This window comes from Phalacrocorax aristotelis, chromosome W (assembly GCF_949628215.1).
Source record: "Phalacrocorax aristotelis chromosome W, bGulAri2.1, whole genome shotgun sequence".
Classification (NCBI taxonomy): domain Eukaryota; kingdom Metazoa; phylum Chordata; class Aves; order Suliformes; family Phalacrocoracidae; genus Phalacrocorax; species Phalacrocorax aristotelis.
This window is the reverse complement of record NC_134310.1, coordinates 6,430,116-6,447,116: the sequence shown is the minus strand read 5'-3', so window position 1 is coordinate 6,447,116 and position 17,001 is coordinate 6,430,116. Positions and strand designations below refer to the sequence as shown.

The following is a 17,001-nucleotide window of genomic DNA, read 5'->3' as shown; positions in this document are numbered from 1 at the left end:
TGTTTACTCTCTTGTCTCACCTCTTGGGAGACAGCTAAGGAGCCTTTGTCACCACGCTGCTTGGCCTGACTTACTCTCCCGTTGGATGTGACGTTGTGAGCGTGATGAAGTGTTTGATGTGAGCTTTTCCAGGGGTCCCATGTACATTTTCATAGCAGAGCATATTCTATCCAAATATATTATTTGCTCGTTCGGAATGGTACTAAGGTAGCTGTGGCACTTGGAAAAATATTGCTAGTGGAAAGGGAAAAGAAGGTGTGTGTAGTGGCACATCTTTCCCTCTTACTGTCCCGTGCTGTTGTCTGTCGGGGTGATGTTTGTCTGTAAATGTCTCATATCGAAGCAGCAGGAGACAAGTGAGAAAGCTGGATATATTTGTAAATAACGACTAGGAATACGCCCTGGGTCAGAGTCTGCACTTCAGATCCTGCCAATGAGATCAGATGGTCTAAAAAAACAATGGAACAATCAAGTCTTAAACTCCCCTGCTCCCACTGAGCGTGATCTTAACTTCAGCTGGCGCATTGGCTCTTCCTTGCAGCTGCTACCGACCAAACCCGGCCACCTTCTGCTTACCACGGACGGGCAAACGAGATGCTCTGGAGCTCTGCAGCACCGTGCAAGGAGCTTGGATAACCACCTAAACCCGACATGCACAAAATTCCCAGCTTTAGCTGGGAAGAGCAATAAACACGTATCAAATGCTCAGGCCTGTACAAGAATTGTTGTGGTCCCATTTCTTCTTTAGTCACTGAAAGGAGGTGTCAGGCAGATGCTGCAGCCTTACAGTGTCCGGGGGAGGTGCAGGATCTGCCCACTGCAGTCCAGTTAAAGCACTTTTGGCCAGGGATCCGGTGTCTGCAGGGAGGCAGAGTCACCACAGCGGAGCGGCCGGTTTGCAGGGGTAATATGCCCGTTACACCAAAGTTCACGGAGGGGAGAAGCGTCTGAAAGGTCAGGCTGCTGCTCTGCACGGGGCCACAAGAAGCATTTTCTAATTATGCTTCCAGACTAGGTGTGGAGGATGGGAGCAGCGAGACAGGGGTGTGCCGGCTGACAGGTCATTCCTGCTCTCTCCCCTTGGGAAGGGGAAGCTTTACCATCAGCCTCTCCCTCTGTGTCCTTGCTCGCTTCACTCCCCCTCTGGATTATCCCATCTTGCGGGGACGGCTGGACCAGCCTGAACCTTCCTTCGGATACCAGCTCTCAGGGCGGGAACGAGGGCCTTATTTCCCCCTGGGGAGCAGAGCAGCCCCTCCTGACCCCGAGCGTACCCGGCTGCAGGTGGAAAGCGAAGCGCAGCTCAGAATGCTGCCGTTAGAAGGCGCCCACGGCCCCGTTCGGCTCGCTGCTGGCTCCATCGCCCCTCCCCGGGGGGCAAATCCCTGCAGAGACTCCGGCGCGAGCGTTGCTGCGGGGCTGGGCTGGCAGGCCGGGGAGCTGCCGGGCTCGGCAATGGGACCCCAGCGAAGGGCGGGGGAAGCGGGGCTGCCTGCGCGGCCCCTTGCTGCCTGCCGGGGACAGGCCGTGCCCGCGCGTGGGCAAAGGCTGGTTGGCAGCAGCAGGTACTTCCAGTCTAGAGGCAACGTAGATGGGGGGGGGTGGAGTTCGGCCCTGTAGTGTCCTGCCACCCTTTGCAAGTTCAGGTGAGGTGTGCCCTCGTTGTCCCCTGCCACCAAGTGCCACCACCCTTCAGGGACCGTGGCTGTTGGCAGCTCCCCTGCCAGGCAGGCCACCTCTCACCCCAGGACATTCTCTTCCACCCACCATCTCACCGACACACGCTTCCCAACCAGCAGAGAGTGGCAGGAGGTGGTACGGGAGTGACAGCAAGTGCACCGCCCCCAGGGAAAACGGGGGGCTTGTGACACCCCAGAAGAGGTTTGGCATTGCCGGTCCCCGGGACTCATCCCAGAAGGACGAGCTTTGAGCTGGAGAGTGCGGCACAGCCCGGGGGTTCATCGGCAGCAGCCCTGCATGGCTGGGGCAGGGTGTTTGGGCAGGGGAGACTGCAGTGCTGCAGCCGCGGACCAGGCTGCCCGCATGGGAGGTGCTGCCAGTCTGGTGACAGGTTGTTCTGAGAGCTCAGGGTGGACGCGTGGCGAGCCCTTGGCTGGTCCTTGTGGCCACAGCGCACAAAGCAACATCGGCTAAACCCCATGCCTGCACAGATGGGCAGCTCCCGTTCTCGGCCGCCTGGGCAGCCCACCATGCCCTGGCATCGCCCCCGGCCTGGCATGGCCGCCCTGCCTGCCCAAGCCCCCGCTGCTCTGACAGCCATGTCCCCATCTCCACGCTGCCCATGGTGGCAGGTCAAGCATCAAGGATGAGCTTCATCCCGCACCTCCTTCCCCATCTCATACTGAAGCTATGGGCCGTCCTGCCCCACAGTGTCACCCCCTCCCAGGGGGCCTGTGCCCTTCCCTGGGCTTCAGCCCATTCTTGGGGCTCTTCTGCTCCCTCTCCTTGGGATGAGGAATAGCGCTGCAGGAAGAAAGACCTTTGCCTGTCACTCTGGCAGCACCAGGAGCCCAAAGAGTGCCCTGGACTCAACCCTCCTTCCACCTCCAGGTCACTCTTACTGCCTCTGCACAAGACACAGAAACTGAGGCACAGATCAAGATGCCTCATGGCAGCAGTTCACCACCCTGCTGGGCACCACCGGGCACCACTGGGTACCGGTACCAGTGCCAGTGGCTCTGCCCCTCCCCTGCCTACCTGGCCTGGCTTAGCAATCATGGCTGCTCCCGGGGCTGAGCTGGGGCTGTTTAACCAGCAGACAGGTTTCACCTGGAGCCTGCTGGGTCTCAGAGGGGGCAGGCCCATAACTGCCTGCTGCAGCTCATTCTGAGTGGCTGCCTTTATAAGCCAGCAGCTTGGGTGCTCTAAGGGCTTTACCTTTCTTCAGTTCACTTTGTCTTTTAGGAGCCTTAGTTTGGAGGAGGGGAGGTTTGGGGCCTGCTGCTTGCAGGTCTCTAGGAGGTAAAGCCAGCTCTTTCTGCCTTTCTCAGCACTGCTAAGCAGGTAAGGGCACAGCAATGAGCTGCCTCTGCTCCCCCAACCCTGGGCTGGGGGCTGCAGCCCAGAGCAGGGCTCTGCCCTGGGGCTGGCTGCAGTTGGGAAGCCTCCTACCACTGTGCTTCTCCTTTGTAATGTCCCAGGTGAAGGACAATGTCATCAGGTAGTTCCGGGGTGGCCTCAGGGCTCGCTTCCCAGCCCAGCTGCAGCACCCCTCAGCTGGAACAAAGGAGTTCCTTCCCGGCGCGGCATCTCCTTCCACCGCAGAGCCGCTCGCTCGCCCTGATCAGAGAGGAGGACTTCTTAAATAGCTTCAATGGGTATGTGTCCGCTGGGATGCGTGCGGGGGCTGAGCCCTGCTCTTGCCTCGTGTTTGTCCCCAGGGGAATGTGTCCATTGTCGGGGATGGATTGGGGTTCACGGTCTGGCATTGGTGCTCCCAGCATCGGGAGGCACACGGGGTGCAGGCTGGCGTTGCTCCCCTGTAGCTGATGGCCCTGGGTCTGTGCGGTGTCTCTGCCATCTGCACTGTTGTAGCTGAGACCAGGCAGTGCTGTGCGTCCCAAAGGCCACCAGCTCACACCCCTGTCTCTGCTGCTCTGCCAGGAGCTTCTCTGATGAAAGCGATGTCTGTGGGGCTGATCTGTTGGACTGCAGCTCCTCCGCCCCCGACCCGCAGCTGGTCCGGAGAATTGTGTCCCAGGTGGAGTTCTACTTTTCTGATGAGAACCTGTCCAAGGATGCTTTCCTTCTGAAACAAGTCCAAAACAACAAGATGGGCTTCGTCAGCATCAAACTGCTGACGTCCTTCAAGGAGGTAGGCAGCCCATGGCACCTGCCAGCCGGGGTGGGAAAGGGCCTTTGGGTGGAGGGTGTCTGGGTGTGCTCTGTCTGGTCTCTGGTGGGGTGTGTGGGGAGGTCCAGGCTCCCCTCAGGCTGTCTGTGTCCCAGGGAAGTGCTGGTGGTGCAGAGCTGGGCTCTGCTCCCTGCCCTCGATGTGCTGCAGCAGTTCTGCAACCAGGGAGGGTGGCTGGGGAAGCAGTGAACACTCCTCAGTGCTGGATTTGCCTCTTCTGCCCGTTGTCCCCCCGCGCTGCTTTGGGAGAGACCATCCCTTAACCAAAAAAGCGCAGTGAAGTGCTGCTGGTGTGAGGTACTGGGAAGCAGCAGCTTGTTGCTGCAATCCAGGGGGCACTGGAGACCACCTGCTGCAGACCCGCATCTGCTCATGTGAAAGGGGGATGGTGCCTTGCCGTGACTTCAGCGTGCCTGGATGATGGATTGAGGGTGGTCCCTGCCTGGGGACGCTCATGGGGACGCAGTGGCTCCCTTTCTCCCACAGATGAAATACCTGACGCGTGACTGGCGGCTCACACTCTACGCCCTGCAGTTCTCGGAGCTGCTGGAAGTGAACAAGGAGGGCACCAAAGTGAGGCGGCGGGTCCCCCTTTCCGAGTCCCTGCGGAGCTTCTCCCCCAGCAAACTGCTGCTGGCCTGGGAGCTGCTGCCGATCCAGAATAACTTCATGGAGACCATCGTGAGTATGTTCAGCCCCTTTGGTGCCATTGTATCCATCCGCATCCTGCAGCCGGGCCGCAAGCTGCCCTCGGATGTGCGGAAATACACGTCGCTCTTCCCCGAGCTGCTGAGAAAGCGCTGTGCCCTGGTGGAGTACGATAGGCTGGGGAGCGCCCGCAGGGCCTTTGAGCACCTCGGCTGCCAAAGCCACCAGTGCGGTGAGAGCATCAGGGTGGTCTGGCTCTGCTGGAAGGTCTCCAAGAAGGAACCTCAGAACAGGAGGGAGGTGGCGAAGAAGCTGGGCCACCAGTGGGATTGGAAGGTGCAGGCGGCGGCCACGACCTTCCCCGATGGCATTGGGGGCTCCCTGCTCTACCGCTCTCCGGAGTCAGGCAATGCTCCAGTGTCACCGTCCCTGCTCCTGAACACGGAACCCTCAGCACCCACCTGCCCATGCAGCACCTTCCAGCCCAGGGACTTTAGCAACACCTTTACAAGATCGCTCCTCACCAGGAAAGTCTTCCCCCCACTCGGGATGGGCTTGGGCACCGGTGGCTGCCACGGCTTCTGCTCCAACACGGAGTGGCCCCACGGCTGCGGCTGGGGGAGCGGGGTGGATACATGGGCACCCAGGGGCAGCAGGCCTGCTCTGCATGCCACACCTCCTCCCAGAAATTCCCTGGCAGGAAATCGGGTGCCTGAGCCCCTTGGCCTGCAGGGTGGGGTGCTTCGCCTGCCCAATGGCCCTGATGGCACCAAGGGCTTCAGCAGCAGCATGGGGAGAGGAAAGCTCACCCTCCAGCACTGAGGCTCTTTGACCTTTGCGTTTGGGGATTTTTCTTTTTTTCTTTTCCACTTCACTCGAGCACAATAACTCTGTGTGGGCCCTGAGATCTGCGGGCAGTGGTGGTGCAGCTGGTGCAGGGGACGGTAGTTATCGGTTGATGACGATGCTCGGAGCAGGTCAGCATGTGAGACGAGATGCTGAGCAGCAGCGACCCCAGGAACTGCGCCATAACATGCTGGTGGCACCGAGAGCGCGCCTGTGCAGGCTCCAGAGGGGCTCCCAGCACCCCAGCGGCGTCACTGAGACTGCTCAAAGGAAGGGGCTTATCCCCTACGACCGCCGGTGCTGGGGGCTGCTCTGACGGGACCTCACCCCGCACCTTCTGCAAGCCCCACCCGCAAAGCTGAGGTGGCTCCCCGAAGTCGTCGTTGGCTGCCCTGGCCCACGTTGTGGCTCTCGGATGGGAAATAGGCAATAAAGAGGGGTGAAACTTCCAGGCACTTTCTGGCTGCTGCAGTGAGTTTTTTCTTTTTAATTATTTCCAACCCCTCTCACCCCCACCCCCCATCCTATTTAGTGTTGCGGCTGCCCACAGTGGAGGCAGAGAAGGGGAGGGGGTTCCCTGCCTGGCCTGCAGCTCCCTCCCTCGCCATTCTGGGGGTGATTTGGGTTATTTTGGGGGGTGAGGGAGGCAAAGCCGGTCTCTGGGGCTGAGTGAGGTGGGCCTGAGGAAGGGTGTGATTGCCTTGATTGGCTTTGAGGGCCTTTGCAGCGAGCCCTGTCCCTGCTGGAGGGGACGCTGGTCGTGCTCAAGACGGAGGCCTTGCAGGCCTTGTTGGGGCATGTCTGTGCCCTCCCCAGGCCCCGAGCTGTGTCCCTGTCCCAGGGGCCCCGTGCTGCTTTCTGCGTGGGGCTGTGTCCGTGAGTCCTGCAAGGAGCTGTCTGTCGTGGCTCCCCCACCAAAGGGCTGCTTTGCCCGGGGAAGCCTGTGTCCGTGCTGTCCCCCCTGCCATTGCCTGCCCTGTGGGCAGTGAGTCGGTCCTGGCTGTGTCTTGGTGCCCTTTGGGGCTCGCTGGCTGTGATTTGGGGCTCAGCAGGGCTTCTGTACCCCTTGGGTGCCCTTTCCCGGTGGCCCCTGTGCTCCCTCCCCCTCCCACGCGGGCACACAGCCGTTTGCAGAAACAGCTTTTAATGGAAACAGAAACCAACACAACAGATACCAGCAAACCTACGACATCCTCTCCTGCCCCAACCTACCCCCAAAGTACACCACCCCTACTCAACCACCACCCACTCCCTCCATCTCCTCCACCTCCCTGCCACCCCCCAATACACCCCCGCCACCACCTAATACCCCCCTCCCCTCCCTCTAATACCCGCCTGCCACCCCCTGCTGCCTGCCAGAGCCCTGCGCTTCCTGGGGGCCTTTGGCAAGGGGCTCTTCCCCCGCTTCTTGCCCCTCAACCCTGACATGGCAGGCTGGGGCCCTGGCAGCTCCATCCCCACATCCCCCCACAGCTCCAGCAGCTCCAGCCCCACGGTGCTGAATCCCTCCAGGCTCAGGACGGCCTCAGCGCTCTCGGGGACGCTGTAGTTGGGGCTGAGCAGCTCCTTGGGCAGAGAGAGCGCAGTGAAGTCGCAGGGCGGGATGCCTGTGCTGGTGGCACTTGGGTTCCCAGGCGTGGGGCTGCTGCTGGCACCCTCCTGGCTGATCCCCGGCTCATCCAGGGAGCAGCCAAAGAGCCTCAGGGCCTCGTGCAGGGGCACCTCCTCAGGCAGCGTGAGGTCAGCTGCTGTGTCCCCTAGAGGTTGGTTTTGGGGGGCAGGAGAGGGTCTGGTGGGCCAGTGGGTGCCCGGGGCGATGTTGCTGCCCAGGGGTGCCCCCGCGGGGGTGTCTCCGCTGGAGATGTTGATCCGTGCAAACTGGTCCTGGATGTGCTCGTAGCCAGGGCTGGATGGGGGCAGCAGTGGAGGGGCTGGGGCCACCGCTCTGCCCTGATGGTTGGAGGCTGTGAAGTGCTGCCGTTGGCCCTGGGGGGTGCGTGGGGCTGCCCAGGCCGGGGGGGGGAGTGTCCCGCAGACCCCGGCACCCCAGAGGGCAGCACCCAGCAGAGAAGCAGCACTGTGGGCGAGCGCGGTGGTGGGTGGTGGAGGCAGGGTGGTGCTTGTCCACTCGACGTGGAAAACCCGGGGGTCAAAGTAGCAGCCGCATGGAGCCCTCTGCAGCCCTGTGGGTGAGAGTGGGAGCGGTGCTGGGCTGCGGGGACCCTCCAGGGGCACCCGCTGAGCCAGCCCCCATTGCCACGTCCCCCAGCTCTGCACCAGGCATGTGGGGATCTTGTGGCCGGTGCGAATCCCGGCCGTGGGGTGAGCTGCTGTGCCGGCGGGATGGGGTGGGAAACCGGGGAGGAGCTTTGCCTCTAGGAGGTGTAACAGGAGGGAAAGGTGGTGCCAAGTATTTGGGTTAATTATCTGGAAATTGGATTTGGTGGGCACACGTCATCCAGTTGAGGACAGGGATGCTCGCTCGGGCTTGCTGCAGCCCTGTGCCATATCTGCCGGGGGGCCAGGGGTGGTGGTGGGTATGCTGAAGGTGCCCATGGGTCGGCAATGCTGAAGGTGCCCGTGGGTCGGGGATGCTGAAGGTGTTGGGGTGGCCGAGCAGAGAGGGGTGCCGTACCTGCTGGTGGTGCCTGTGGGGCGTGGGGTGCCACTGCCAGTAGGGGTGCCCAGGCTGTGGGGAAGGGCTGCTCCTGCCCGGGCAGTGGGCACAGGTTGGCTGAGCCTGAAAGAGAGACAGGAGCGATGGCCAGCAGTGAGCTCGGCTCTTGCCCCCAAGAGCTGTCCCCGGGCTGCAGGGCTGGGCTTGCCCCTACCTGGCGAGGAGGTGGTTTTTGGGAGCACAAATGCCTGGAGGAGCCGGGGTGCTGGGGGGCCGCGGGCGCCACTTGGTGGAAGCGGCAGTTGTGGCTCCGCCATGGTTCGTTGTGTTGGTTGGCCGCTAAGGACTCTCTGGGGTCTCCTGGGACGGAATGTGTTGGCAGTCTGTGTTCTGCTATGCCCCAAGAGCCTCCCCAGCTCCTCCTGGGAGGGAAAGGGTTAAGGGGGTCTGGGGTGCCCCCACAACGTGCAGGTTCATTGGCTCTCAGGGGCTGTGGGTGCAAGTGCCTTTGGCCTGAAAGGGCATTTTTCAGGGGTAGAAAAACCCAAGGTGTTTCAGGCGAGGTATACGGGGCCCAAGGTGCACCTGCAGCCCCCTTGTGCCACACGGCAAACGCATCGGGGACTCTGGCTGTGCCTCTGCGTGCTGCATTGCCCGCAGTGACAGAGATTGGACCAAACAAGGGAAGGTCATTCAGTGTCACTTGGTGGCATGCTTTCCCACCAGTGCTCTCTCAGGTAGTGTTATCAGGGTTTTACTCTCCCAGTGGGGAAACAAGTAGCTCTGGATCCCCGTTGGAGTGGGCCGTCCTTTCCCGGTTGCGTGACAGTCAGGGGGAGACAGTACCTGCTGCTGCATGCTTCCAATAAAGGACTGGATTCTGCACAACATCCAGTGATGAGATGCTGGGGCTGATTGTGCTCTACAGGACTGCAGGGTTTGGGTTAGTACATCCCCTCCTTGTTCTTGGAGGATTTGGCACTACCAAGGACATCCTGGTAGGAACAGAGGCCTCTTGCTCCGGCTATGTGAACAGTGTGTGGTGTGGGGGAGTCGGGACAATTCCTGCCGTGAACTGGAGGCCAGAGGTTTCTCCTGGCCTGTGTCCTGTTAATTAAACAGATAGCTCTCTTTCAGTGAGGCACCTCTGGCTGCAAGTTTGTGTAAGGCCATCTGCTGCGTAACTCATGGCAGGGACCAATGCTGGAGGCGTGAAGGCAACCGCGCTTCTAAAAACATAAAACTTTATTTCATTTCAGAGCTTAGCTGAGCAACCCTGCTCCTCGACACACACCGTTCTAATGCATCCTCTTGACTCGATGCTACGAGAAAGGGGCTTATCAGCCCTATCTGTAGGAATTTGCCTTGTGTTTAGGCAGGAAGGTGAAGCTGGTAGGTATGGGTCCCAAAAGCATCTCACTGGAAGAAAGAAAGGAACAAAACAGAACAAAAAATAAGGAGAGGTTTATGTTCGGTACAACAGAGCTACCGGTACCCAGCTGTCGCCTGGCCCTGTGGCTCTAGAGTGAAGAAGTCTGCAGTCAGATGCATCAAACCAAGCCTTTACCCTCCCAAAAATTTAGGCCTGCTGCACAAAACCACTTCTGGTGCTGAGCTTTAACTGCAGTGCTGGGGGGATGCAGCCTTTAGATAAGGGCAATGCCGCTCTCGCTGGGGAGTCACCGAAAGTCGATGCCAAAATGGGTTCCTAAGTTTGGGGACCTGAATATCAGTCTCATAGCTGGCAATGACATGCCTAAAATCAACACGAGCCTCTGAAAAGCTCCTCCCCACCCTTGCCTTGCTTGCGCAGAGCCAAAACCCTGCTAGTGCCAAAAAGTATTAAGGCCAGACCCTAGAATGATGTAAGCCAGTTCTACTGTCATCAGATTTATCCTAGCTTAAGACTTCAACTATTTCACACTTTGGAACACACGTATTTTCAGTGCAGAGTAATTTTCTTTATAGTCAAGGAGGCTTAACTTATTTTCTGGATGCTGGTTCAATACAGCATCACTAAAACTTTCCATAAGACATGTCAGAGAGAGTATCCCAGCAGGGCATAGAACTGCATAGCAAGAGCCTGAATCTACAGCACAAGAGCAGAAATACCATGTGTTTAGAGAACTTTGCTTCTGGTTACTGCCTCCTTAAAATGACCTTTAATGAATAAACCCAAATTGCTTTAAAATCCTGAGTTCTTATGGCTGTAAGTATCTACTACATGGCACAGTAAAGACCACAGGTTACAAAGCTCTGTGCACCCTAATGTGGGCGGGTTCCGCTTGAAAAATGGCATTTAAAAATTCTAATCAAAACTTGATGTAACATGGTTTTAGGCAGCTGTTCACAGTACTAACAAAATGGCTTAGGATTAGCAAAACCAGAGGAGGCTGTAGCCATGCTCTATTTTTGCTAATCTCCATTTCCATGAGATGGGAAATAGCAGTTGCCTGCTCCAGCTCTCATTTTAGCTGGCTTTGAGCTTGCAAAGTCATTTCAAACCAGTGCCCGTCGATTCATAGGTGTGGGGAGAAACATTTCCTGCACTTTGTTGCATGAACTCAGAGATCAGATAATGCAAAATGTGTCTGTACGGGCCTGGTGGGGTGGGACTGTCCAGGCAGAGCACGGATGGGTCTGATGCTGAAAGCCTGAGATGTCCCATCGTTGTGCTCTGCTCTGTTGGTTCCGACAACTGTCCTGGGATGAACAGCATGTCATGAGAGAGGATATCTATTCTAGATTTGCAGTGGGTCCAGATGACCTGCTGAAGCAGATACAGGGGTTGAGAGAGCTCTTTATGGCAACTTCAAGCTTGGTTAAAACCTCAAAGTAAAGCGCTGGTTAACCCTTGCTGCTTTCTTATAACCTCTGAGACTGACAGGAAAGAATCATCACCCCCTCTTTGGAGGATGCATGCAGGCACAGTGACTTTGTGGGGCTCTGCGATGTCCCTTCCTAGCAATTTAAATGAAAATCAACGCTTTATTACCTTATTTTAATCCAATCGTCCACATTTTGGCTCGCCATCAGCGTCTCCAGATAGTCTCTCCCCATGTAGTAAGGCGGCCGCTCGTTAATTTTCTGAGGTAGGTGTTCTAGTAAGCCAACTGGAATATACCTGCAGCGAAATGTAACGGCAGCGTATGCTAGTGCTCAAATGGCACAGGTGTGCTGTGTTAAAGATCCTCTCAGCTGGGGAGAATTACCTGCACAGGAATGAGAGCCATTCCAGCAGGAACTTCCTGGTCTTCTCCACTCCCTGAGTATCTGATCCCCAGTGCTCAAGGCCGTAGTTGGTGAAGTCTTTGAGGATATCAAACCTCTCACTGGAGGAGATATCCCAGTGTCTCTGTTCCTTAATTTCAGTGAAAAGCCACGGTTTGATGAGCGCCCCTCTGTAGCAAAAAAACCCATGCATTGTTCCCATGATGCTTCTGAAGATGCCAACTAATTTAAGAGACTTTCCAGCGCTTATTTGCAAGCCAACGCTGCTCTGTTTTTAGAGTTTCAACAGGAATCTGCTGTAAGTTCTCACAGATGCAAACTGATTTTACCAGTTTTCAAAGAGTAGTTTCACCAAGAGGAAACTTCTTATATTTTGGGCTCATTTAGGTATTTTTTTAACTCCTTTTTTTTTTGTTCTTGCACCAATAGAGCTCAGAAGCAAAGGGGAAACATAGGCACTTGCCTTGCAATCATAATTCCCGAAACGCCCATCTGCATGGCTCGATTAGCATCTTCGTAAGACAAAATATCACCATTTCCTGTCCAGAAGGATGGGAGAAGCCAGAGGTCAAAGTGATACATGAGGACAAGTCAAAATGAGTTAATCCAGGCATGGGATAAAATTCAGAATGGACACAGGGTCCAAGAGCCAGATTGTCCAAAGAGGCTCCAGGGCTCCTGTTCAGAGACTCCCAGGGGTGTTTGTGGTTAACATTCCCTTTACAAGGAAAAGGGGAGCCCTCTCTCTTCTCCACTCCCAACTCCTACCCTGACGGTTTAGCTGGGACTGTCTGTGCCATGGTGCCCAAGGCAGAAAGCACCTGATAAAAACCAAGTGGTTTGTGTCCCGCCTGTCTCTTCCCCTCCTACTCTGCTCAGTGCTCATCACGCCTGGCCCCCAGCACACGGGGCAGGCCCGGGCTGCATGGGAGCTGCTGGCAACTCACTCCATCACATCCTCAGCAGCAGTAGGGATACTTCAACCTTTTCCCCAGGCTAAATGTCCTTGGGAGCCTGGTTTTTTTCTTTTTTAGAGATATTTGAAATCCAGCAGGAGGCATTTTCAGTCCACATGACAAAACAACAGAAACACCTACCAAAAAGAGGCATGGGCCTTGCTATTTTAGCACATTCTGCTATGTAGTCCCAATCAGCACCCCTCGTGTACCGCTGTTCCCTGGATCGGCCATGAAGCTGGGGAAGAAAGTGACAGGGAGATCTCACCAAATACCCTGGAGGATGCAGGGCAGAACAGGAACACTGGAGGAAGGTGCTTCAGCAAAGGCATGACACCAGGCTGGGGTAAGGGATCCCTCTGGATCTACAGCCCAGCCAATTGCTAACAGACCAGGCTGTGGAAGCGATTAGCAGAGCTAAGAAAGGGCCAGATGCTTTCTGAGGAATGTTTTGGCTATTTACAAGCCAGAGCAGGAAGTGACTGTTGACAGTGAAAGGGAATATCCACTGTGGGCAGGAACTACTCATCCCCATGCAAATGAGATGCCCCATCGCTTCCCCAGCCCTGCTATAATGAGGCTTATTTGGCTGAAACCTCTGTTCCACAGCACTGCAGGAGCCACCTCCCTTTGTGATGGATACATGGCTCAGGGGCACGGGGGAAAATGCTCTCTGCATCTGAATTTTTCCCTGTTATTAGCAGAAAACAGTAAAAGGTAGTATGCAGCTGGTCAAAGGTGTTTGAAAGAGCTGCTCAGCTGTGGGGAAGGGTAACGTCACCCCCACATTGTGCTCTAGGCTGACACGCAAGCAGAGTTCCCCACGCACCAGCCAACAACCTCATGCCACAGCAAGTATCCCTGTACCGTGACCATGGATGCTCCCCATTCCCGGATCTTGGGGATTATCTTATGAGCCACGTTAATCTTTTCTTGCACTCCTGTCCGTATCTTCACAGTCAGCGGGACGTCCAGCACCTGCAGAAATTGGAGAGTGAGGCTGGGCCAAGGCACGAGTCAGCTCCATCGGCTCATCTCCCATTGCTGGCAGGTGACCTGACTCACCGAGTTCATCCCACGGACAATCTGTTCAAACTTGTTGGACCGAGTCATCAGAGCACAGCCTCCTCCCTGGGGGACAAAAAGTAGCACAGTCAAGCCTTTCTGCCTCCTTGAACTGTGAAGAGCCTCTTGGAGGCGTTCAACAGCAGTCCTCTGCTCAGGGAATGCAGGTAAGGCTTCGAGCATCCCAAGACTTAGAGAAAGGGGACTCTTCAACACAAAAAACCCACAGCCCTTTTCCCTCACACCTTCTGCCTGCTGCCAGACAGAGACAGCTAACCATTCCCTGCTCTTTGAACAGCGTATTTGCCTTCTCACTGAAGTCTAGTGCCCATAAATGAACCAGGAGCTCTGGATCAGACTGGCAGGAGCAGATCAGATAGTGGGGGATGAGGCAAAAGACAAGCATCTATTGAAGGAAGCAAAACATGCTGCAGAATGTCTTCTTACCTTCTTGTAGACCAGGTCAATGGGACATCCGACATTGATGTCTACAAAGTCCACTTCAATGGTCTGGTTCAGGAGCTCTGCACATTTGGTCATCGTGTCTGGAAATGCTCCCTCCAGCTACCAAAGGGGGACAGGTTGCATGAGTTCAAGAAGCAGCTTTTCTCCTTGGAAGTGAGTTATCATTTCTTTGGTTATCAAGACAATAGTACCCACCTGCACACCAAAAATATCTTCGGTATGATGCCGTTTGAGGAGAGCCCACTCGGAAGACTGGCCCTGAAGCAGGTTTGTGCACACAGCCATCTCTCCACAGGTGATGTCTGCCCCGAAGCGCTTGCATATCCTTCGGAAAGGGAGGTTACCACACTGACAGAGACAGCAGAGAGTTGGTTTGTCAGAGATTTGCTCTGTCCCAAATGTGGCAATGGCAAATTTTGACAAAAAAAGAGAATTATCTACCTACCGTGGTCAATGGAGCCAAGTAGAGCTTGCCTTGGATTTCCAACTGGAAAACAACAAGGATAGAGGAGCAAGTTAGCAGAGCTGAACCAGCAGTGGTTGAACAGGAAGATATTTGTTACCAATTTTATAATTTGCCTTGGGTAAAACTCAGTGGGAAACCCAGAAAATCACCAGTTTTATTCAAGAACCTCAACCATTCCAAGAGTGTGTATCTTTTGAATAAAAGAACCAGAAACTTGAACTGCACAATTTGTTTTTACTGCTCAGCTTAGAGAAAACTCAAAGCAATGACAGATACAGAGGGATGCAAGACTGGCTAAGGGATGTAAGGACGGGGATCATGAGGAGGAGAGGAAGGAGGCAACGCTCTCACCCCAGGAGAGCACTGTGCAGTACACACAAACCAACCAGCACCAGCCTTGGCTCTCCTTGCAGATCATCTCCACCCTCTCTGACAACTCAGCCCCTGCTCTCCTTCACGTGCAAGGAGCTGCAGCTTCTCTTGGTTCTCACCCCTCCAAGGACGACACCACGTCCAAGAGCTCAACTTCCTGCATCCTTCCCCTCATGACAGTAATGTGGTCCCCAGGCAGCTCTGTCCTCTGCCTGCCTCTCACCCAGCTGAGAGGTCTGTCTTCCCAAGCACAATTTCAACCACTTGACAGGTACACAAGAGACAACAGCCCTTGACCAAACCCTCACCTTCTTCTTCTCACATGACCGCAGCTTTATCATGTCTTCATCTGTCACCGGACCCACTGTTTTGACAGAGCAAGCCTCCTCGCCACCAGTAGGGCCAGGACTCTGCAAGGCGTCTGGTTTGGGATCTTCTCCTGGCGCTGGTAGCACAGGATATTCAGGGCTGTCTCCCAGGCCTTCCTGAGGTGTTGTGCAGTTGGATACTTCTTGCTCCTCTGTAGAGCAGCCCGTGGCTTTGCCTCCCTTCCCACCACCACCGTGGGGCTTGGCCAGACCACGGAGGTACTCGTCAGCCTTCTTGAAGATAAACTTCCTCTTGCGCAGCTGGTGCTGGAGGTCCTTGGAGAGATTGTTCCTCACCAGTGACTTCCCTTCCCACTGCTTGGCCAGGTCCGTGTTGACAACGTTCTGGTAGCCGTTCCCAAGGTGGGCCTGGGCAAAGCGACAGGTGACGCCGTAAATGCACTTGCCGAAGGTTTCGAAGAGCACGCAGCTGCGCCCCAGGTCAGCCGGCTTCACGGCCATGTACTCGCCAATGTCATGAAGGAAGCGGCACTGTGGGCCGAAGTAGCACTTCTCTGCACACCCCTTAATATAATTAAAAAAAGGTTAAAACCTCTGCCCTCTGCTTGCCCATGCAAGCATGCCTGTACCTTCCAGCACAAGCAAGGTGATTCTGGGTCTGCCCCAGCCCAGAGAGGGGCCAGAACTGCTCTGAGCACCCACCACTCCCCAGACGACGCTGCGTGCCCCATGAAACACCCCCAGGAAGCTGACTGCTGGAACGTGCTGCAGAAGGGCAGCGACATACCCACTTGAGGGGACATTTTAGAGCTACTGCTTCAGGGAAGCTGAGGCTTTACTTGTCCCGCTCAGCGCATCCCACTACACCCTCTCCCAGCCAGCCAACGGAGGCGGTTTTGCCAGCACAGCCCCCTGCTACGCTCTCCCTGCTGAGGGTTTGCGCTGGTGCGGCTCTATCTTTGATGTGCCCTCCTAGACTCAAAAATAAACACTGCCCTTGAGCAGGAAGGGCCCACCAGGGTCCCAAATTCCCTGCTCCAGAGCAGGACCACGTGCCTACCTGCATTACCGATGGGCACAGCCTGCTCTGCTCATAGTGGGTGGGTTTCATACAAGGCCTGCTCTTGTTCTGCCCCCGGGCCCGCTTCCGCTCTGTGGGCTCCTTCTCCTCTGCTCCAGCATCTTCTCGACTTTCCCCGTCCTGACCGAGGTCCTCTGTCCTCACCCGTTTGGCGGGCGGCTCGCTCTGGCAGCTGCCAACCTCCTCCTCCTCCTCCTCACCCCCACAGCCTGCCTGGCTGCCCGGCTCACCCCTGGCCCGCAGGTAGGCATGGAACTGCTCCTTGGAGGCAAGGAACCTGTGGAGACACATCCCAGTGTGACCCCAGTAACGGTGGGAAGCGGGGTGCCTGGGGAGATGGGTCAGAGGGGGCTGCCTGCAGGGTGTGGGGGCTGCCAGGGGGATGGTGGGGATGGGCACGGGACTGGGCACGTATTGGGGGGTTATGGAGAGACAGAGCATGTATTGGGGGGTTATGGAGGGGCCGGGCACATACTGATGGGTGGTTATAGAAGGGCTGGGCCCATACTAGGGAGGGTAATGGGGGGCCGGGCACGTACGGGGGGGGGTTATGCAGGAACAGAGCACGTATTGGGGGGTTATGGGGAAGCCGGCACGTACTGGGGGGTTGTGGGAGGAATTATAGAGGTGACGGACATGTGTTGGGGGGGTTATGGGGCGGCCGATCATGTACCGGGGGGTTATGGTGGGGTTATAGATGTGCCGGGCACGTACCGGGGGGGTTACAGGGGTGCAGGGCACGTTCCGGGGGACTTTGGGGAGGCAGAGCACGTACCGGGGGTGTTAGGGGGGGCCGGGCATGTATTGGGGGTGTTATGGGGGGCGGATTATGGAGGGGCCGGGCACGTACCGCGGGCTTTGGGGGGGCAGAGCACGTAACGGGGGATTATGGAGGGGCCGGGCATGTACCGGAGGGGGTTATGGGGGTTGCAGAGCGCGCACCGGGGGGCTATAGGGGCCGGGCGGCCTCAGGCCCGCACTCACCGGGCGCGGACCGGCGCCACCCCTGCCGCCACAGCCGCCGCCGCCATGCTGCCGCACGGGGCGATGA

At 56.7% G+C, this 17,001-nt stretch overlaps 3 protein-coding genes across 3 annotated transcripts; 1 reads left to right on the top strand and 2 right to left on the bottom strand.

Moving 5' to 3' along the window:
- Positions 1 to 3,171: 3,171 nt before the first annotated feature.
- LOC142049686 (la-related protein 6-like) lies at positions 3,172 to 5,344 on the top strand. The gene is made up of 3 exons (XM_075077616.1): positions 3,172 to 3,338; positions 3,625 to 3,835; positions 4,361 to 5,344. The coding sequence occupies exons 1-3, from the start codon at positions 3,172 to 3,174 to the stop codon at positions 5,342 to 5,344; spliced, it is 1,362 nt and encodes a 453-aa protein (XP_074933717.1).
- Positions 5,345 to 6,670: 1,326 nt separating this feature from the next.
- On the bottom strand, positions 6,671 to 8,420 carry PRR22 (proline rich 22). Its single transcript, XM_075077615.1, has 3 exons — positions 8,200 to 8,420; positions 8,004 to 8,108; positions 6,671 to 7,551 (listed from the first exon to the last, which is right to left on the bottom strand). The coding sequence occupies exons 1-3, from the start codon at positions 8,300 to 8,302 to the stop codon at positions 6,671 to 6,673; spliced, it is 1,089 nt and encodes a 362-aa protein (XP_074933716.1). The 5' UTR covers positions 8,303 to 8,420.
- Positions 8,421 to 9,212: 792 nt separating this feature from the next.
- DUS3L (dihydrouridine synthase 3 like) lies at positions 9,213 to 17,000 on the bottom strand. The gene is made up of 13 exons (XM_075076720.1): positions 16,935 to 17,000; positions 15,930 to 16,227; positions 14,849 to 15,433; positions 14,148 to 14,189; positions 13,898 to 14,050; positions 13,685 to 13,801; positions 13,238 to 13,303; positions 13,040 to 13,150; positions 12,314 to 12,410; positions 11,680 to 11,755; positions 11,198 to 11,386; positions 10,981 to 11,109; positions 9,213 to 9,404 (listed from the first exon to the last, which is right to left on the bottom strand). Exons 1-13 carry the CDS (start codon positions 16,979 to 16,981, stop codon positions 9,332 to 9,334), a joined length of 1,983 nt encoding a protein of 660 aa, XP_074932821.1. The 5' UTR covers positions 16,982 to 17,000; the 3' UTR covers positions 9,213 to 9,331.
- Position 17,001: the final 1 nt, after the last annotated feature.